Source organism: Malaclemys terrapin, chromosome 12 (assembly GCF_027887155.1).
Source record: "Malaclemys terrapin pileata isolate rMalTer1 chromosome 12, rMalTer1.hap1, whole genome shotgun sequence".
Lineage (NCBI taxonomy): Eukaryota > Metazoa > Chordata > Testudines > Emydidae > Malaclemys > Malaclemys terrapin.
Window position 1 is genome coordinate 18,721,882 of NC_071516.1, and position 22,088 is coordinate 18,743,969.

Consider the following 22,088-nt stretch of genomic DNA (forward strand, 5'->3'; position numbering starts at 1 on the left):
CTAACTGAACACACATTTTAGAATAGTGTCTCACCAAGCTGCCATAGAATTTTGCTATAAGCTGGGGGACAGAGAAGGAGAAAGACCTGGTCAAGGACTATGAGCCACCAATATGATCCAGTTTTGAAAAAGCCTCATGCAATACTAGGATGCATCAGTTATTTTCAGTAGGGATAGGGAAGTGTTATTACCATTATACAAAGCACTGGTGAGATCTCATCTGGAATACTGTGTGCAGTTCTTGTCTCCCATGTTTAAGAAAGGTGAATTCAAATAGGTACAGAGAAGGGCTACTAGGATGATCAAAGGAATGAGGAACTTACTTTATAAGAGGAGAGCTTGGCTTGTGTAGCCTAACCAAATGAAGGCTGAGGGGAGATATGATTGCTTTCTATAAATACATCCAAGGGATAAACACCAGGGATGGAGAAGAGTTATTTACAGTAAGAGTTAATGTTTGCACTAGAACAAATAGATATAAACTGACCAACAAGTTTAGGTTTGAAATTCGGTGAGTTTCTAACCATCGGAGGAGTGAAGTTCTGGAACAGCCTCCCAAGGAGAGCAGTGTGGGCAAAAAAACTAATTGGTTTCAAGACTAAGCTTGATAAGTTTATGGAGGGGATGGTATGATGAGGTTGCCTACAATGACATGACTGATAGCAAATATCTCCAATGCCTGGAGAAAGGACACTAGATGGGGAGGGCTCTGAGTTACTACAGTGAATTCTTTCCAGTTGTCTGGCTGGGGGGAGGAGGGGGGTCTCACCGAAATGTTCTGGGTCTAATTGATCACCATAATTGGGGTCGAGGGAATTTTCCCTTAAGTCAGATTGGCAGAGGCCCTTGGGTTTTTCACCTTTCTCTGTAGCATGTGGCACAGCTGGTTTGAACTAGAATAAATAACGAATTCTCTGAAACTTTGTCTTTAAATCATGATTTGAGGGTTTCAGTAACTAAGAGGTTAGGGGTCTATTACAGGAGTGGGTGGGTGAGGGTCTGTGGGCCTGCAATGTGCAGGTCAGACTAGATGATCATGATGGTCCCTTCTGACCTTAGTCTATGAGAATAGCGAAATGCATGCCTAACATTGGCTGAATTCTTCTTATGGTTTTAAGTATCTCAACCTTTCATTTGCAGTGGGTCCTTTCTGTGCCTGTACCAGTGCCAATAACAACACATACTGGTGTATGAGGACAATCAATGAGACACACAACTTCCTGTTTTGTGAATTTGCTACTGGCTTCCTGGAATATTTTGATCTCAATACTGACCCATATCAGGTACCTGAATACAGAGCAGAAATGGAAATACTAAAAACAGACTAGTAAACTCTCTTCCCCTTTCAATATGAAATTACTTCTTTTTAATTGCTAAATAAGTAGCTTTTCATCAACCAATGCACATTTGAAAGAAATCTCTGAAAGAAAAATATTGCACTTTCCTGGTTAAACGTGCAAGTGGCACTGAAGCAGACAATTGTTTTCTGGGGCAAGTAAAAATAGGGAGGTGCCTTCTTCCTGATTTAAGGGACTAGAGCTGGCTCTGCACTGACCATACTCTCTCACATCTGGTCACAGCTCAGAAATAGGGATGAAAGGCTTTGTCTTATGTCTAACACTAACAACCCATCCATTGTTAACAAGAACTTTTATTTATCCTTAGTTGATTAATGCAGTGAACACACTAGATAGAGACATTCTCAATCAACTGCACATCCAGCTCATGGAATTAAGAAGCTGCAAAGGATATAAACAGTGCAACCCAAGAACTAGGAACATGGATCTGGGTAAGAGCCCTTCTACTTACATCCTCCAAATCCTCAAGTGAAAAGGGTTTCCAGTATACTAATACTAATTTTACACAATTGCAAATGGATCGCTAATATTATGACAACTAGCCCAAAAAAATTAATATCCTGTTAATTGTGAACTGTCTAGGTTCATGGCTGTATGCATTGGAGTGTGTCTAAATTTCCTGTTCTCAGTGTTTAAAGACCTATCCAATTTCTGTGAATTACATAGACATAGCTTTACATTTGCTCAATACACTAACTCTGTTTTGTTTACTTTCCTAACATATTAAGTAGTACATATTTGAGGGGAAAACTGAGCTAAAAGTACAATACTAAACTTAGAGAAGCTGAAGATCTCATGAATTGAACTGTCTTATAGAAATGTATAAAATCCCATGTATGTCTAGTACAGTCCTGCTTGTTTGGTTAGGATCCTCAGTGTAAGTCTTATATTACTTTACTCCCCTTTTGCCGAGACAATCTTTAAAAGAAACAAAACAGTTGTTCCCAGCCCCAACAGCACATGCTATGGTATTGCAGATAATTTCCAGGTAGTTCTTTCCAACAAAATATTTTTCCATTGGAAAATGTTGATTATTCAAAATCTACATGCTCTGTGGCAGCCTGCCAGGTGGGCAACCCAGCTTGGGAGCTGCAGTGATGATGCGCTCCCAAACTTCCTGGCAGCTTGCTTGTAGGGATGACACTATCCTGGGGATCTAGGGCTCCCCAAGAACTTCGTTTAGAATTTCATTTAGGAATATGCTAGTGTGTCTAAATGAAATATTGCAGATTTCTAGTTTGGGGAAGTTTTTTGAGTATTCATCCCAAATCAGTATGAAGAACTTTCCAAAAACTCAAAAATTTTGGAGGAACTGGAAGTTAGTTTCCTGGCCAGCTGTAATAACAAGACACAATAGATTGGATAGCCATTTATCCTAGTGGGAGTTAGTGCTGGAGTCTTTTGTCTATTAGTTATCAAAAGAAAAGGTGCACCGCAGGGGTGCACTGCTAGAGAGGAAAAGGAAAGTGCAGTCTCCCATATCATTCAGACTTTGCTCCCTCTCCTGCTACAATGAGCATGAGAGCCAATTAATGATACGCACAAAACTGATTAGGAACTGGAAACCAACAAGGAGCCATCTGTGTAATGGTTTTGTCCCCACCATAGTGCTGGTAGCAAAAGCTTTTGAATCCATTTCAATTCACCCTCTTCCCTTGATTAGCAATCTTGTACTGGGCTACTGAGATGACTTTTCTTATTTAAATGACTTAATTATCTTTTCACCTTCTGTCTGATTTACTGAGAAAACTCAGAGGTCCCTACGACTGCATTTAAAGTAACAAATATATATATAGTAAAGACAAGTGTGTTTAATTCCGGCTTGTATTTTTCAATAAAAAATTCAGGTCGTGTTCCCTCTAGAACACACAAGATATCATATGAGTAAGCTAGTGAAATCTGAGCAGTTGAGAAGGAAAGGGTTTTTACACCTCATAGAGAAAGCAAATTTCATTATATTCTCTTTTATCTAATATGAAAATTGTTTAACACTCATGGGTGTAAAAGCCTACCAATAATGAAACAAGTGTTAACCAAAGCATTATCTAAGTCTGCTGCAGCAGTAGTTGTGAAAGGTTTCAACTGTCCAGTCACTGCTCTGAGGTATATATTTTGAAACCTAATAGACACTTTTTCAAAATATTTCTGCACTTACCAGCAATGCCATAACTAAAAATGTTTATCCTAAACTGCATCCCACTCCCCTGGTGTGGGGGATTAAAAATAGCACAGGGGCTTCTATATTGATTGTATCTGTGTATTTATATTAATAGATGTTTCTACTACATTTATTTAAATGAACCTGCCTGTGAATTACCAGGGTGCTGCAAAATCTAACTCTATGTTGATGTAGAGTAGAAAAGGCTTCGATTCTGGATAATGATAACACAGATCAGAGTACACACCACCTAATTTGAACTTGGTTATGTAACCCCAAAAGTGGCTTGTGAATTAAGGTTAATACAGGGTTTTCACACTGGGGGTCACGAGCTGTTAGCACCCTTGCCGAATCCTGCTTTGCCTTCACCATTTATAATAGTGTTAAATATAAAAAATTGTGTTTTTAATGTATAAGGGGGGTTGCACTGTGTGGAAGGGGTTGTAGATAGAAGGTTCTGAGACATCACAATTTTTTGCATTGTGCTGTACCCAATACCTTATTCTTGTGCAGGTATCAGTTGATAACTACTACTTTTTTTTTTTTTAGGGCTTAAGGATGGAAGCTACGAGCAGTTCAGGTACGTTTTAAAACAAGTTTAATTTTTATCAGGACTCACCTTCACACTAAGCTATGAGGAATCTGAGGTTGGGAAAGCAGAGGAGGGACTCACCTGTCTGTACCAGGGATACCTTTGATGCAAACTTTTCCTCCAGCCCCATTAATTTGAATTTCTGGGGTATTCCTATTTATTCATTGGCAGAGCATGTTCTAGTTCCTGTAATTCAGATTCAAGCTAAAATCTTTTCCCATCTTTCAGACCATAGTGCTGGTGGTTTTCTTGGTGATGGTTAACCTTTTTTTCTCCTTTTGCTGCTTGATAATTAGGCAGTTTCAGCGTCGAAGGTGGCCAGAAATGAAGAGACCTTCATCTTCCAAGTCGCTGTGAGTTGGGAGTTAGTTCATGAAAAGCATTAGCTTTGACTTAACATTTATTTTTCTCTCTCCTTTTAGCATGCAGCATCTATTCTCAGTTACTCTTTTAAAGTAGGGGAGCCTCACACTTAAAGATGGTACTGTAGTTCTGTTAATTGAGCACAATGCTGACAAACTAAGGGTTAGTCTAAAATTGCTGCAGTGAAGAAAGTTAAACATTCAAACTGGCTACATTATTTTCTACTATGCGCCCTTGAAATGAAGGTACACAACTTTCACCAAAAATCTTCAGAATTCTGCCTCCTTTCAATTAATCTAGGGAACTAACTCAATATTTGCATTAAGAGAAAGGTGCTGTATGACCAACCCAAACCATTTAAAAGATATATACGTTAAAGCAAGCACCTTCCATTACATTTAGAAAGAAATTAGAAGCCACTGCAGAGTACACCCGTAACACACTCCCAACAAGAAATGCTACTGAACAAGAGGGCAGCCCTATTCTGTACCAGCATGTTTCTAAATAGTTTCAGCTTGTGGCCCCATAAAGCACATACAGTTTTTCAATCTTGAGGTGACACAGATGTGGTTCACTGCTATAAACTCTGAATCACAGATAAAAGACTGCAACTTTTTTGCCAAATACAGATACCTAAAATCCCTTATCCGTGGCTGCTTCTGGATGCCCCAAAGGCAGCTATGACTAGCAGAATTGCAAACATAAGCAAGTGAAGGCAGGCTAATTCCCTCAGTTGAAGGGTCTGATTCTTCCCCCCCCCCCCCCCCCGATACTAGCATAATCTCAGTCTTGTTTAAATTAAGTCTCAGCAGCTCCCTCTCTTCAAGCCATAAACTCAGAATGGCCCTGGGCAGGCCTGTCAACCACACAAACTGGATCTGACAAAGCAGAGACATAGTGAGATTGTACAGGCTGCTGTGTCTGTAAGGGGCAAAAAATCCCACTATTTCCCCAGTGGTCTCATGTACTATGAGCAGGAAGGGACAAGACTGAATTACCCAAACTATTCATGAAAAATAACTTGACTGCAAAATATGCTTCAATATATTCTGACATTCTGCTAGAGTCCTCTGTTTTCTTTTTGTAGAATGCATCTTTCTCTATTAATGCAATATTGTCATACCTGACCTTGCAGGGATGTGAAGATGATAAATCCATTAAAAAGTATGAGGCACTCAGATAGTATGGCAGTGGGGGCCATATAAGGACGTTAGATCAGGTTAATTCATAACTCTACCCTTAATTTTGTGATTCTTTATTTCTGATGTAATTAACTTGCAATAAAAAAATGGTGACAATCAGCTTTAGAACTACATGGAGTAACAACTGTTGAAATAAGGGCTAAGAGTACTGCATTGAAGAATGTTTCAAACTTAAGCTTCTATTTATGGCAAATGATCAATATGACACTTTATTTTAGCTAACAATTTTTGGGGCCTCATTTTAAGAGGCTATTGTTTAGCTATACCATGTTCTTCACAAAAATGATTTTAGGTGGTCAATAGATGAGGAGATAACAGTACTGAGAAACAAACTTACATTTGCAAATACTTCACATCCCAGCATATGAGAAGACACACACACTAAAATATGTTTATTTTATTTAAAGAGGACAACTGTGGGAAGGATGGGAAGGCTAACCTCCTGCAACTGCTGGACCTCAATGAGGATACAAACGGGCCAGAACTTGAATCCTTGTACAGACTTAATGAAAATGTATATGATTTCAGAAAGAATTAAAATGTTAGCCTGGAGGACTGGATGAACTTTGAGGTTGAAGTAGATAGAATGTTTGCACTGTTGAGTGAATTAAATAGATAGTGAATTTGGGGGAACTACTGTCAGGAATATAGGTTCCTTTTTGAAGGCCACTGTTGCATCTGCTTTTGCTTTGGATTATATTTCACGAAGTCACCGCAGTTCAAGGAATTGATGGAAGAGAAAATGAGGCTAACCCCATGCATGGATTGACACCTCAAAGCACAGAGCACCCACAAAATTATTTCAGTGGGAACAAATTAAAAACCTCTCTTAGCTACCCCATCAAATGTCATTAGAACAGCTGCAAAGCAAAGTTTAAACAATGTGGAAATTTTTACTTTTGACTGGGGCAGATTAAATGAGGACAGTATTATTTAGTGATTCAGGAATTCAAGCCAGCAGCACTGAAGAAGCAGCAGCTAAAAATGCTCAACAGCACGATACTTCAAGTTTCCTCTAAGGATATCATTTTAGTTCACTGTCTCCATAGCCACCCTATTGCCAGCTGTAGGAAAAATAGAGAAAATCTTGAGTAACAAAAAAGCAGATTGCTGGAGTGGTTCTGTAAATATTCAATGTCTTGTTCAAAAGAAATTGTCAATAAAAAAGTGGAATGCCCAACTATCATTTCTCAAAATGGTACCTTGTTACTTAAACATTACATAATAAATTTCAGAATTTATCCATTTTTAAAAGCACTGCAAAATTTCAGTTAATGTATGTCTTGAATTTTACTGAAATCAAATTTGTATGAAGTCTTTTTATGTGGTAAAATTATATTGTATGTTCAAAATGAAAACAACTTGTTTGAGAAAGCACATGTTTGCTTAATTTTTACATTTGTAAAAAGCAACAATCTTGGCCAATAAAAAAAGTCACAGCTCAGTGTACAGGAAACTAGAACTTCTGATTTAATGTCTATAATCTGCAGTATTAGGAAGGGGAATCCCCAATCATTTACTAAGTAATTTAAGTATCTCTGAATATTTTCATAAAGAAAAGGTTATTAAATACACTCCAAACAGGCTCTGCAAATGCATTAAAGGTTAATCATATACAAAACTTGAAATGGGGTGCTCACCATAATAGATGCTGTGTGTTGAGTATCCCGGGGGAAACTATCAGAAGGAAAAATATGAATTTGTTTAGTAATTCTTTTCTTCATTCTGACTACCCTCTGGTCCTCTAAACAGGTTTTAAATAAGCAAAGTACGGGGGCACTGTAACCCCACACACAAATATTATGTGTCCCCAGCAAGTAATCTCTGTTGAAGCTTCCTATTAGATTTTTTTTTTTTTTAAGAGGTCTATTCTATGATAACCTAATAAAGTATTGGTGAATGTGGAAACAGAAGTTGAGCAAATAAACTCTCTCAAGGGTGACTATAGGCTTTTGCTGTATGTTTTCAGTGAAGCTAGGAAAAGTAAATTTGGTTTAAGCCTGTATTTGTCGCATTCCAGATTTAATATATTGTCCAGTCAGAGTTTTGTACTTCAAAAGTATATTATGTGTGCTGGTCTAGGAAATGCAATCAAATATTTGCTTATACTGATTTTAAAACATTAGTGGATTCACCAGAAAGAAAAGACATTTACAAGGATAATGGAAGTCTGATACAAGTAAGTGGCAAATGGTCTCTCTACAGAATTTGTGTCTTCACTGTTTTCCAAACCTTTCCCAAAGAAGAAAGTGTATGTATCTGTATACAATTCCCATCTGGGAGAAAAAAGGAAACTTACATTTCTCTGTCGTCTGGCAGCAACTTTGGAGATGGGAGAAGGTGGAATCCTGGAAGGCCAACTAATGTTAATAATGCTGCTCTATATCAATTGGAAGTACTCTAAAAATTACATCTCTACCTCTATCTAAAAATACTCAGCTTTCTCTGTAATTTAGTACAGTATAAAAGTCTGACTATACATTTCAGGAAAAAATGGCAAAGTATATTTTCAAACTGTTATACAAAACTTGGCTTCAGCCTGTGGCTCTCCCTATGACGGAAGATATATATTATAGCAAGAAAACTTCTGTCCCAAACCTTTGGTTGTTCCCAAGTTCTTTTTATTTCCCCACCCTTCCTTCTAGTTGTAGGTTGTGTGTCAGAACACTATTTTTAAAGCCAGAAAGATCATTTTATAGGCACCTTTGCAGTTGATACATCTTCAGCCCCTGGGACACACCTAAACCCAGGAAACCAAGAGTTCTTAAATCATTCCCCAAATCTAGCCTCCTCTCACATAATAGTGTTACATTCTCTCTCAAAGAGTGGCTATATTTTGGTTTGGTGGGGAAATGCTACACTGCTGGCCTTGTTAGAATATAATTGGCACCCTTCAGAGCTTAAACAGCTGACATACTAAATCACCAAGTTCTGGTTTTAAATAGAAACCTTTATTTACATTATTATTAACATCAAAACACAAAAATCAGAAGAGCAGTAATACTTTATAACCAACCCTTTTATAAATCAGCCCATATGGTTTTTTGTTTTTGCAATGTAAAGATACACACATTTCAAGCAGTACTTTAATGTAAACTAAATTTAAATGCAATTCTCAATACTGTATGCCTTCTCCTGAGAATTTTTTTAAAATATTGCTCTCAGCATTATATGGTTTCATACTTGCTGTATCATTCTATCATCCGTCTCCACTTGAAATCTAAAATAAAATGTGTGCTAATTGGTACAACATTCAAATAGTTTTGTTTATAGCTTTAAAAAATGATCTTGAATTCCTCACATTAAAAGCACAAATTTAGGATGAGATTGAATAAAAAATTGCTAATGGATTTTATAACACATGGTTTCTATAATCAACAGGAAACCTGGCAGGCATGTAGTGAGACTATGTCTGCTATGCAGTAGTGATTCAACTGGTTACACTAGTAAACTGTAATCATACTGTCAAAAATAGTTACACAGCTTCTTGAATCATTCAGAAAACTTTGCTGCTGTAGAACCAAAACACAATTATTGGAGATATCAAATACCACCAAAATCAAAGGACTGTTTAGTTTAGTAAATACACTTTTCAACCTAGGTGAAATATTTAGATTGTTGTCTTAAAAGGTTTCAATAACACTAATTTTAAAAGGTTTAAAAAGGCTTATCTTTTTATCATATTTGAATTAAAACAAATCTTTGGATTCAGCAAAAAGTAATTACTGGGAAAAAAACAACATTCTAAAAGCAGATGAGAGAAGAAGGATCTTTTGTAACATCCATCAGGTACCACATTTTAGAAATATAAATAGAATCATTCTCAAAAAAAAAAAGTTAAGGGCAAAAAGCATAAAGTAGTACATATCCTGAAGATTTCACTAGTCAAAGCAATCAAGGGTTGCAGCTTCCATCAATATAATGAACAACTACAAGATATAAAATCATTCTATTCTGATTTAATATAAAAAGCAAGGGATTGTTGCCTTTCAACTCCATTACGTTGCACTGACTCAACCAGCAGGTGGATTCTAAAAAGCAAGAAAGGGGAAAACAGTTCCTTATGCTTTTAAATGTCATGCATTACAACACAGATGAACCAGACTGAGGAGTGGAAACAACTAAATTACTACAGCCAAATCTATGTTCTCAATGCTGATTGTACAGACTAGGCTGCATAAAAAGCAGATTTTTATTGCGCCTGCCTGCCTTGTGGAGTAGGACTGTGGCTGTAGATATAGGATGAAAGTTGTGTGAATTTTTGCACAGAAAATTATTTTAATTAAAATGGAAGAACATGGAAGTTCCTTCAAGTTACTGCAAAACAAAATATGACTTCATAGTTACAGTACCAAAAAGAAATGATCAGAATCACTGATTTTCACTCACTCAGGAGAATTCTGTTTTCCATTACACAATGAACAATAGAACAAAAGCACCACATTCCTTAAAACATTTCTGGTTCACACCCTTATGGAAGTTTCCAGGTTTCAATCGCCATCTGTCTGAAAGTGGATAATCTGTAATAGCATCTTCGTTTTATGGACAAAAAATACAACCTGTCAACAGGTAAAGATGAATAGACTTGTAACCTAACATGAATACTGATAGTAGAGACACTTGTTTGGAAAATACATTCATTACAATAGAACAATCCAAAGAGGTGCAGACATTTGGTTAAACTGTGGCTTAATATCCATAAAGATTTCTGGATGTCATGTGACAACAAATGAGTTGCTTGCTGTAAGATGTGATGGTGGAGAAGTAATTAACAAGAAATACTTAGCAATAGGCATCTTTTCTAGAAAAACATTTAGGGTTCATTAAAGATAACCAAAAGTCCTGACAGTACGGACTCATTAACTAAAAAGGCTATATAAAACCCCATGAACTGTTATGACAAGTCATGACAGCTTACAATCCAGGGAGCCTTTTTTGTCAAATTGCCCTCTATAAAAAATGAAATGTAACAAAGTGCTCACTTAATGTGGAGAAAGCATTAACCAATTGCTTAACCCTAAACAAATTATATTTTTAAAAAGCTATTATGTTAAAGATATAAAATAAGTGGCAAAGACCAAAGAAGAAAAAGATATGGGCCAAAGTCACCCAACTCCAAGGTCATTAAATTAAAAAAAAAAAAAAAAAAAAAATTGAAAGGTCTTCTATCTGGACCTCAACTAAGATGAGTTTACAGAAATCAACTTTGTTAAATATTTAGCTTCACAAACTCTGCAAAAATGAGTTAGTGACCTACAAAAGTCATATATATATAATACAATTCTTGATCATATTTACAAAATTTATTCACAAAAAAAAAAAAACCCTGCAAAATTCTGATTCAGACTGCAGTGCCTTGCCTTGATTTTTCTGAAGGTTTTTTCCCCCCCAAAAAACATGAAGGATTATTGCTCTAATTTCCAATAACATAAAACATTACAGTACACAGTCTTTTCAATCAACAATTCTTAAAAGATTGGATTTGAAAAAGAACATGAGTACACCCTACCTTTCGGTTTATTTAATCCTTATCAAAGATATTGCATTAATCCGTTATATAGCCTTTTATAAAGTGCACTCAGCTGCACATCAAAATTTAAATATTAGTCACGATTATGTTTAAATAATTTTAATTTATTTTCTCTGTAACCCCCCTTGGAATCAATGGGCAGGATTTTGGAACATTACATGTCAATTCATTCTGCATTGCCACTATGCTTGGAAATCCTGACTCCTGGGGATAAGAGGTTAAAAGCAGCATTTGTATTCAGGAATTAATATAAAAGAGTCAAGGCTAGGAACTACATTCTCTTTCAGATATTCTTACTAGAGAAATCAGAATTCTTATCTACCATGACTTCTCCAGGCACTTTTGCCTGCCTGTAGTTAAAGGGCTTTGGATAGCTACAGTAAATAGAAGTGGTATACATAGAGTCTACCCATCATATTTACTAAAATGCCATTCCCAAATTCACATTTCTAGAGGCAGAGTGCCAAAAGTATTTATGACCATTGTTTTGTACACCACAATATACAGTAATACAGAGAGACTGCTTCTACTAAAAAAAAAGTCTTTTTTGTATGAAGTCACTTGGGACATCTTGGTGATCAGCTGGAAAAATCAGTTATTTCCATAAGGCCAGTACTAGTTGCCACGTAGAATATGTAGCTTTTCTTTGTAATACTAGTGCATCATCATTAATATAGATCATTCTACTTTGGGAGATCACGGTTTTAGGTGTCAGCAGTATTTCTGTTAAAGGAAAACAAAAAAAGAACAACTATCAGAAAAACACCAGGACGGAATCACAAGGGGCACTAAGGAACTTATGTCCCACCAGACAGTCACTGCTGGCATTCACAAAACTCCTACTTAGCTGCCACAAACTCTGTAGGGCCCAATTCAGTGGCATGCTCAAAGCAAGTCTAAACCCACAAAAAATGAGAGAAGGAGAAGATGATGGTGCCCCCTCTCATAACTTTTATTCCATTAGTTAGAGCACTCACCCAAGATGTGGGAGACCCAGATTCAATTCCTCCCTCTGCCTGATGTGAAGCAGGAATTTGAACTTGGTTCTCCCACTTCTCAGGAAAATGCCCTAACCACTGGGATGTGGAGTATTCTAGGGCCAGGTCTCTCTCAATGGTCTCCTGATGGAGCAGCTCCGTTGTGGATAAATATTCATTGGAGCAAATGTACTGGAACCTGGGTCTCCCACCACCCAGGTGAATGCCCTAACCACTGAGCTATCGAGGCATTTTCACACACTGTCTGGCCCAGTGTGTATTTTGAAGATTAAAATATTAAGACAATCCATTTTTAGGGAGAAGAATCGCCTTTATTGGACTCTGTCTACAAGATAAGAACTAGTACTTCTATTACTCCCACTCTCCAATGTGAAATTTGTCAGTTTAGTCTAGTTGAAACCTTTGTTCTTAGATTGAAGATGGTCTTGCAGACAACTTGTAAAATCTCAGCAGATACAGTTACCTCTTTCAAGTATTTTGGTCTCTGGAATTTCCCCAAGCTCAGTAGTACTTAAGTGACCATTGTGTCTCTTGAGCCACAATCATGAGATACCTGAAGAAAAACAGCTAACCTAGAAGCAAACTGCCAGGCTTCAGAATGGATATCAGCAAAGCTAGACAGAACCTACTAAAGCAAAATGAAAGCTTTATCCTCAAATGACGTAGGGGACAGCGAGAACTGAAAACCAGTGTGTGAGAGGAAGTCGGCCAGCTTGAGAACCGATTGTACTCAATGGGAAAAGAGGAGCTACAGACCTTTAAAAGGATCTTATAACTTCCTGTACGTTTAGGGCTGACCAAGCCTCTGAATCTCTACAGAACTGTTTATCAGTGGAGTGAATTGTTACAGTTATCTTACCTGGTCTGGACCCATAGGCATCCCTGACATAGGCATGGTGTTAATGTTCATTTGTCCAATATGACCACTGCTGCCATTCATATGCATCAGATTATAAGTTGTAGGGCTCCCTTGATGGCTGAACTGCTGCTGTGGAAAAGAACTGGAGCACACAAGAACAAATAAAGTTACCTTCCATAAAGTTTGATTGGTATTTTAATGCACTGCCATCCTTATACAGGCCACAAGTGATTGACATGGCAGAAAGATAAGAAATAGAATTAAATCTTTATATAATTACCAGAACCAGAAGGTACCACATTTGTTACTTGTACACATTGGATAGACAATATAGAAATACCAGTACTCTGATCAGTTTTAATTTTTATCTGATATTTACAAAACAATTTACTTTTCAGGAATCTGGTAAGTGTTCTTACTAATTAACGGAAACAAGCTTTCTCTTGTAGCTCTTTTAGGGATTCCAGTGATCACATCAGTCCACCATCATAATATTGTTGTGCCCAATTAAATTTCTTCCAAGGTATTTTGTCAATATTCCTAGACTAAATCCGATTTCTAATTATAAAGATATAAACTCTAATGGATGTTAGGTGAAAAATCTATTCAGTCATGTATTCATACCTAGCCAGGGCAGGATCAAGGGCATAACAGACACTAATTATTACAAGGGCATGATCTCTCTTATTTGTTGGTTAGAAACTGAAATGTTCAGTTTATCTTCACCCAAATCCTTTTCTGCTGCAAAATGTAAGACACAGATTTAACATTCAGGTGCAATGAAGACAATTTCTCGGTCGTGAGTAAGAAAATGCTGTAGCAAAGGCATTAAGTTCAGCAGAAGTAAGAACATGTAGCTATTTTTAGCTCATGTTCCCAGAATTCAAAGCTGGTTGAAGCAGAATATGAAAGACCATTGACAGCCATGCAGTGGATTTATATTCCCAGTGGATGTCCCTCTAGATGGTTTACATTGAAAGAATCATTGCCAACATTCCAAACATAAGACAATTTCATGTTAACTGTGTACAGGTGAAACATGTATTTTATCTTTCCTTTCTGTCCACTGCTAATTAATAAGAAGTGTGTATCTGTATTTAAGTCATGGAAAACAACAAACAAGAAAGCTTTGAAACTCTGGTAAAAAGCCCACCAAATACACTAAGGCCTTGTCTACACTACAGGGGAAAATCGATCTAAGCTATGCAATCTGAGTTACGTGAATAGCGCAACTCAAATCAGCATAGCTTAGATCTACTTACTGCGGGATCCACACTATGCGATGTCAATGGGAAATGCTCTCCTGTCAACTCCATCCAGTGGAGTACAGGAGTCAACATGAGAGCAAGCTGTGGGTGATTTAGCGGGTCTTCACTAGATCTGTTAAATCAACCGGCGATGCATCCATCACCGGTCTTGGAAGTGTAGACAAGCCCAAAGAATTATAAGGACTTTGCAGATGAGACAGAGGATAAAAAGTTAAGTTTACTGGCCTAGATACTGTTCCTTAAAGACTCCCATGAAACCCTTAATCTTAGCATTGAAGGGACAAGGGATTCATGGAAACCTTAAGTCAGAATCTCCTTGCCTGTGCATCTTTGGGTTAGAACCTTAATGTTATTTTTACTGTGTGTGGGCGTGTGCGCTACATACACACACACGTACATTTTTAATGGAAGGTAAAACACTAATGTCTATTGTGTGGAGTAACATGAATATAGGTTTTGATTACTTAGCTTTTTGTACAGCATACACTTAGAGATTCTGGGTGTTTATTTAAGAAATATGGCCATGATTTTGTAAAGCAACTAGCAATTTTTGGTGTCCAACTTCAGACAGTTTAAAAGAGACCTGGGGTGACATCCTGGCTGCACTGAAATCAATGGCAAAACTCCCATTGATTTTAATGGAGCCAAGATTTCATCCACGATTTTCAGAAAGTGCTAAGCACCCACCCTCTGAAAATCAGGCCCCTTTGAAATGTCTTAATTTTGGCACTTGAAAATTGGGACACCCAAAATCACTGGTCACACTTGAAAAACACTGACTTAAGTCTTTACTGCTCACCTGCTCCTGGCCATGTTTCCTGATGACCAGCCTTTCATCTCAGGGGACTGGTACATTGCTGCTGTTTGAGAGTGCTGCATCATGGGATTTTGAGAGGCTCTAATTCTTGATGACATCATTGGGTTGGGAGGGCTTGCTACTCTACTGAATGTGGGATCAGGTTGTTGGCTTATTCCTTACAAGACAAAGAACAAACAAAACAGATGCTAATTGTCATCTTTAAGCATTTTTAGTCTATCTCCTTGCAATGGAGGATGAAAAATGTCTCATCACATTAACAAGCGTGATGAGTCCTGAACCCCCAGAGATTTACAATTGTTCTTAAACACTAGTCTGCATTTCCCTTACATGGAAATTGGATTTGTATGTGCGCACATGCACATTTAAAATTTCATTCACTTCTGCAGCTTATTGCCCATCTGAACTCCATATTCTTTACACAGCAACTAGTTGTGATATCAAATTATAACTTAATGTGACAAATAAGTAGCACAAGCAGACAAACATTTTAGCAATAAAATCCTGTTTTTGCAAATAATCTCAGTAATATTGCAAAAGGGAGGGGCAAAGACAAATATAGGCTATAATCAGCAAAATGATTTCTAACAAGATATTTTCAGTTTTCAGCAGTGTTTCAAAAGTTTTTCCTCCAATACTTGTAATAGGAGCTATTTACATTTTCCTCGTAACTCATGTGTGAAAAGAAACAGAAGATATTTTCCCTCCTCGGTATTATTTATACAGCAACATAGGTGTGCATGAGAAATTATAACACAAAGAAGCTAACAAATAAGAAGTTAATATACTATGTAACATCCATCTTGGTAATTAAATCATTTAATTGTATCAGGAATGTCTCATATTCTAATAAAATGTCTGCATTTAAGAGAATGCTGCAGAAAGATAGTCAGATATAAATTGCTGTAGTGTTCTGTAGCAAACAGGTTAGAGAATTTACTTGGGATTATGTATCTGGATTCACAATAATGACTTTTCTCTCTCAAAACTGGATTTTGAGGGCAGCCAGATAGTAGGTACATATAGATGTGCATGAATTCAAATAAATATTCATTGCTTTCTATAAATGAACTACTGAACAGTTCTATGGAAATCATGACAGTATGGAATGATCCAGGCAAGAAAGTTATCAAAACAGAAAAGGGGGTGGGGGAAGAGAAGAGTAATAGAATCTGTTACATCAGGAAACAATATATCAAACTAATTACATAGTAAACAAACAGTAAGCTCATTGGCAGCACATTTAACTGTTTTAATTTTTTGACTATTTAAATGATAACCAAGGGAGCTCCATATTTATATGATAATAACCATTTCCTGGGCTGAATAAATGCTGAAACCTAAAACAAAAGTTCTAAGCAATTTTTTAGCCCAGGATGGAAACAAACTACACAGGTTAGCAGCTTTCCCTACACTCTCCTCTCACCCCTGCACTCTTATCTGTATACTGGAGATCACTGTTCTTAGACTATTACCAACAAAGGTTTAGCCATCCTAATCCTCTCCACTTCCTTCTAACTTTCACTTGCTTTAATATATCTGCAGGAAGGGGGAGCCATTTTTATTATGGGCAACATATGGCAAATTCTGGAAGCAGCAGCCAGAGAGCTTTGCATAACAATTGTATAGATATTGGAAAATAACCAAACGATGATAATGTAAATTCTTGGGCTCTCATTGTTTATACTGTATCTTCACAAACAGAAATGACTTACATGTATATTTGATGAAATCACGGCTGGTATGGGAAATAAATGGATAGCCTCCCTCACTCTGACAGAGGGAGTTCCATTTAAGAATGTTTGGTTACACAGTGTGTTCAGGATCTCTGAAAACCACACCCACCCACCCACCCACTTTTTTATAAGAATTTTTTCTCCCAAGCCTCATGGTGATCTGGAATATTTAGGTAGATGAGATAAATGGAAGAAAGGGAAGATGGAGTGAGGGAGAGACAGAGTTGAGATGTGAGCATCAGTACCATAATTAGGTGGATATGGGAATTGCTGCGAAGGAACTTGAGCCATTGGGGGACCTGCCAGAGAACTGTCCATGCTTCCTGAGGCAGTCACATTTGGTGGTGGACTGAAGGTCTGAGGTTGTTGCTGTTGCTGCTGTATCATCATTGCCATCCTCTGCTGTCTGATATGATGACTTATTAGCTCCCTGTTGCGCTGAGCCACCATCTGAGCATTAAGAAAACCTTGCTGCTACCCCACAAACAAACAAACAAAAAAAATGTATTGGATGATATTTAACAAGTAAAATTAAAGGCATGCCAGAGAATCAATCCATGTACATATTTTGTACCCATAGGACCCAGCACATCCAGGGCTAGCAATGGAATTCACATTAATGAAAGCCAGTTGGCAGTGTTAAAATGATCAAAATATCAAGTTTAAGTTTGCATTAAACTATCTTATTCATGCTAAAAAGCTAATGCAGGATGTTATCTTCTTAGCACTCATTTCATATAGGTAAAATACTACTTATATGCTACAGATGCAGAGTGTCATAACAGACCACAGGTACCAGTGCCCACAAGTCTGCAATTTCAGAACTGTGGGGGATATACCCACTTGATAATGAGGATCATTCTTCAGCCACCAAAGAAAATAAATATACCTCATGGAACCATGAGAGAAGGCCTGAATTCTATAAGGACTTGTGTGTGACATGTTTGTTCCCTGCTATTTTACAACATGCTATTTTGGAAGGGTGAGTGTGATGATTACTCACCTGTGACCCCACTTGCGGCTGCATGACTGGCCTCATGACTGGGGCACCACCAGTACCTGGGTTTTCCATTTTCATCTCAAGTGCTTGACGGGTCTGATTCAAAAACTTAGGGAAAGACAATTAACAGTGTCTAAGTGGGCTGTATTAATCTGCTTCAAATAGGAATCTTCAAAAACACCAGGCTACAACAATCAAACCAAGTAACAGCAGCTAAACTCTTTATTTAGGAAAAATAAGAAAAAGAAACCACCTTTCTGCAAATGTAATTTTTTTTTTTTTTTGCATCTAGAATCCAGAGATTAGTGTTTTTACCTTGTTAGATACAGAATGCTGAAGCATTCATCTTTAAATTTGAACATGAACAGTTGTAATTCACACATTCAAATTAAGTGGCCTGGCATTAAAAGGCTTTACTTTCTTATAAAATATTTTGTAACCAAACTTATTTGAAGCACAGTATAGTAGACCAACACTTCTACTCCGAGTTCCAAAATATCCAAAATATATATAACTACAGGTTTCATCTGTTTCAAGGGTGGATACCATTAAAGCGACTATTATAAAAAGACATGACAGTTGCTCCAAAAAGCCATAGCCTGATTCAATGCCCTGGTCCAGCCAAGAAGAAAAGTATGGGATGGGAAGTGCTGAATACTACACTCTTTTATAGTATAAGCCACTACATTAATTCTCCCAGCCTCTATTATCTGACACTCCCTGTTATCCAGAATTTGTTCACAACCCTTTACACTTCTTACAATAAAAATTTCCTCTGCTATCAGTTGCTTTTGTTATTCAAAACATATTCAGTGTTCCCCAATGACTTATGGATAATAAAGGTTGCACTTTACTGTGGCACACAAATTAAATTGAAATATTCTGTTAAGAAATGTAAGTCAAAACGCTGAGACAACAAATAACCCTTTTTTAAATTTTTACGGCACAGTGTTAAAATCTATCTCGTTTCTTATACTGTGCCTATCACCATAACATCAGGGTATCTAAAATGGATCCGATTCATAAGGGAGAACAAACAATACTTAAAAAAAAGTACCACCACCATTCACTTATATTTTATTTAATACAATTAATCAAATCAAGTGATATCTGAATGCCTCTATTCAGAGAGGGAGTGATTGGTAGATAATAGCACATTTTGATCTTCGTGAAGTCATTGTTTTGACACAATAAAAATTACTTAATTTGCAAAATAAGTTGAAAAGCTATTTATTCATTAAAAAGCCAGATATATTTACTGTGGAACTCACTGGCAAAAGACATCACTGGGGCCAAGCGCTTAACAAGACTCAGAATAAAGACTGGACATTTGCATGGATAATGAGATCATCCAGAATTATATTAAACAGGATTATTTTTAAAAGAACAAAAAATTGGAAGCAATATAAACCTTTGTACTGTAGGGCAAAACCAACCTCTAACTGGGAGGTTCTAGGAAGAGATCTCCTATGGGCAACTTATTGAATATTTGACCAAACTGAGGTTCTTGCACCTTCTTCTAGAGCAGTGGTTTCCAAACTTTAACAACTTGTGAACCCCTTTCACTAAAATGTCAATCCTCACAAACCCCTTCCTAAAAATGAATATTTCCAAGGATTTTCTCCTTTACCCAAGTATAAATTATAAAAACAGTGATCTTGGAAATATAAAATTTGTTTTTATGACATGCTTATTACACACTATTTATTATTATTTATCATTACAGTATTTTATTACATTATGAAAACAGCAACACTCTTCCAGGATCTGATTTTGTAGCTTGTATCACTTTGAATAAGCCTGTTATAAGACAAGGCTCCTATGTTTCATCAAGGAGTATCAGATGTGAAAGAGCATGAAGGTATTTAAGAAGCCAACTCAGAGAGTTCCTCCTACATAAGCATTCACGTCTTGAGCAGTCCAGGAAAACAACGCACGTTACAACAAAGCTTAAACTTGTTGTTCATCATAATTTTAAAAACAATACTAGCTGCCTATTTAATTTTAAAAAGAGCAAAAAATATCCACCTCCCTTTCCATTTCTTATACGGAGTCTTGAAGTTTAAGTCTCCTCCGTGTGATAGTTATGCTTGCTTTGATCTGCTTAGCTCTTGGAAGTCCAGGGGCTCCAGGCTGCCAGGGATCCCTAAGGACAGCTCTGTCCGCCACTGGAGAATTTTTTCCCCAAGAACCCCCTGTAACATTTCATGAACCCCCGTTTGGGAACCACTGTTCTAGAATCTAAAGCATCTGGTACTGGCCACTGTCAGACAGGATGGTTGACTAGACACCCCTCGTGTGAACTGGTATGGCAATTTCTATGTTCCCTTTATTCTTTTGAAGTAATATAATTCACTTTACCTCTCTCTCCACTGCAACAAAGTTTTCTATCTTTTGGAGTAAGACAAAAGTGTAAACAAAAAAGCAAAGATTACCTGCTGCCCCTGAAGCCTCTGCTGAAGTTGCATTCTGAGCTGCTTTGGTGTATTGGTTCGGGGTCTCATTAGACTTGCTCTAGGATGCATACTTTGCAGTGGAAAATTACTCTGTTGGCTCATCTGATTCATCATTGAATTAAAGGATTGCTGTTGTCCCTGCATGTTAGTAAAACCTCCTGGCATTGCTGCCCCTTGCCCCTGATAGGGCTGACTATATAATGGAGGCTTCTGGTCAATCATAACTGCAGATTCCTGACCTTGAAATGAATCTTGCTTGGGTTCCAAAGTTTGCCCCTTTAACAGACAAAGAATATATTGCAAATAAGAACAGCATCGTTTTAAATATTTATTAACAGAGAGTCCTGTGGCACCTTTAAGACTAACAGATGTATTGGAGCATAAGCTTTCCTGGGTGAATGCCCACCAGCAACCCCCATATTCGCTCTCCCACAAACCCAGTGCCTCCCACTCGCCAGTAGGCCCTGCAGATCAGCGCCTCGCTCTGCCTCCCCACACCTCCCGCCCACCACAATCAGCTGTTTTGCAGTGTGGAGGAAGCTAGGGGGAGGAGCGAGGATGTAGTGCACTCAGGGGAGGGGGCGGAACTGAGCGGGAAGAGGCGGGGCAGAGGTGGAGTGGGGGCAAGGCCTGGGGTTTGAACACCTCCCCCCGCCCCCAGCACTTTGCCTGTGCCTTTGTAGTTTTATTTCGAAGAATGACTTTGTAAAACGGACAATACAGGGTTCTGTTTCTGAATGATTTCCAGATCAAGTGTGCTCATTCTACAAGATTTTTAAAAATATTTTATTTTATATTTTTAACAGCCAGCCATGCAAACTCAGTCTGGGATCTGAAAGCCATACTGAGTTCTTTAGTACGTGCACATCATTGCCAGTAAAGTATTCTGCAATCTAAGCTCTGTAGAGGATGCATGAATCACAAGAATCCAGTTCACTCTCCCATAGCTGTGCTACTTCTGCAGTGCTAACAGGAATAAATAGTAATATCAAATTGTTTATGTTAATAAAATATTATAAGAAGTCAGGAATTGAAATATATCCATGTCTGTTATGCTAAAATGACACCTTCTTACCTGTGGTATTTTTTGAAAAACATAATACAAGTTCTTTTGGTATAAAGTTTAATGAATACTGGTTAGTATTTTTCATCAAAGAGGGACGCCTGAAGCAGATTTTAAAAGGTTGAGATGTTATGCTTTTTTCATTCACTTTCCAAGTGCCAAGATCATTCAGGAAGCAGGAAAATAAATGGTTAAAACCCTCTGGGTTACTTACTTGATTTACAAGATCAGGAATTCCTAATGCTCTGTCAATTTCCTCCAATCCTGTGACATCTGTGTTACTCAGCAAGGTGTGCAGCTGATCTAAAAGAGCCCTTTCATCACTCTGGCCTTCCATGTTAGGAGGTGGACATAAGAAATCATCCAAAGAACTTCTAACTAATTGTCTATAAAGCAACAAGTTAAAAACCATTAATTATAAAAACATGTAGCATATATCACCTGAAGATAGCAAACAACTTTACAGAAATGGGTAAGGTTACCCATATTACAGAAGGGTAAACTAAGGTATAAAGGTTAACAGACATGGACAATGTCACAGCAGTAGAGTTGGAAACAGAAACTAAGGCTTGTCTACACAAATACATAGTTCATGGCAAGCTGAGGTAGCAGGCTAGCGCAGGGTAGATTTACACCCTAGCTTGCCATGAACTGCTAATGTAGACAAGCCTGAAGTCTTTACTCCCAA

At 37.5% G+C, this 22,088-nt stretch overlaps 2 protein-coding genes across 7 annotated transcripts in view; one reads left to right on the forward strand and one right to left on the reverse strand.

Annotated features, from left to right (window-relative positions):
- The window catches only part of SULF2 (sulfatase 2), a 267,917-nt gene extending 260,302 nt beyond the window's left edge, over positions 1-7,615 (forward strand). For 2 of the 3 annotated variants that reach the window (XM_054045651.1, XM_054045652.1), the window contains 5 exons: positions 1,141-1,283; positions 1,666-1,789; positions 4,066-4,096; positions 4,405-4,461; positions 6,081-7,615. In XM_054045651.1, the coding sequence (XP_053901626.1) occupies positions 1,141-1,283; positions 1,666-1,789; positions 4,066-4,096; positions 4,405-4,461; positions 6,081-6,111 (386 nt within the window). In that variant the 3' untranslated portion in view covers positions 6,112-7,615. Of the gene's footprint in view, positions 1-1,140; positions 1,284-1,665; positions 1,790-4,065; positions 4,097-4,404; positions 4,466-6,080 lie in introns of those variants that run through there. The other variant, XM_054045653.1, reaches the window with a different exon arrangement.
- A 987-nt stretch (positions 7,616-8,602) lies between these two features.
- NCOA3 (nuclear receptor coactivator 3) overlaps positions 8,603-22,088 on the reverse strand; it is a 165,318-nt gene continuing 151,832 nt past the window's right edge. For 3 of the 4 annotated variants that reach the window (XM_054045649.1, XM_054045647.1, XM_054045650.1), the window contains 7 exons: positions 21,615-21,786; positions 20,317-20,613; positions 17,885-17,989; positions 17,127-17,355; positions 15,128-15,302; positions 13,061-13,202; positions 8,603-11,926 (listed from right to left, as the gene is read on the reverse strand). In XM_054045649.1, coding sequence (XP_053901624.1) covers positions 11,915-11,926; positions 13,061-13,202; positions 15,128-15,302; positions 17,127-17,355; positions 17,885-17,989; positions 20,317-20,613; positions 21,615-21,786 — 1,132 coding nt within the window. In that variant the 3' untranslated portion in view covers positions 8,603-11,914. The remainder of the gene's footprint in view (positions 11,927-13,060; positions 13,203-15,127; positions 15,303-17,126; positions 17,356-17,884; positions 17,990-20,316; positions 20,614-21,614; positions 21,787-22,088) is intronic. The other variant, XM_054045648.1, reaches the window with a different exon arrangement.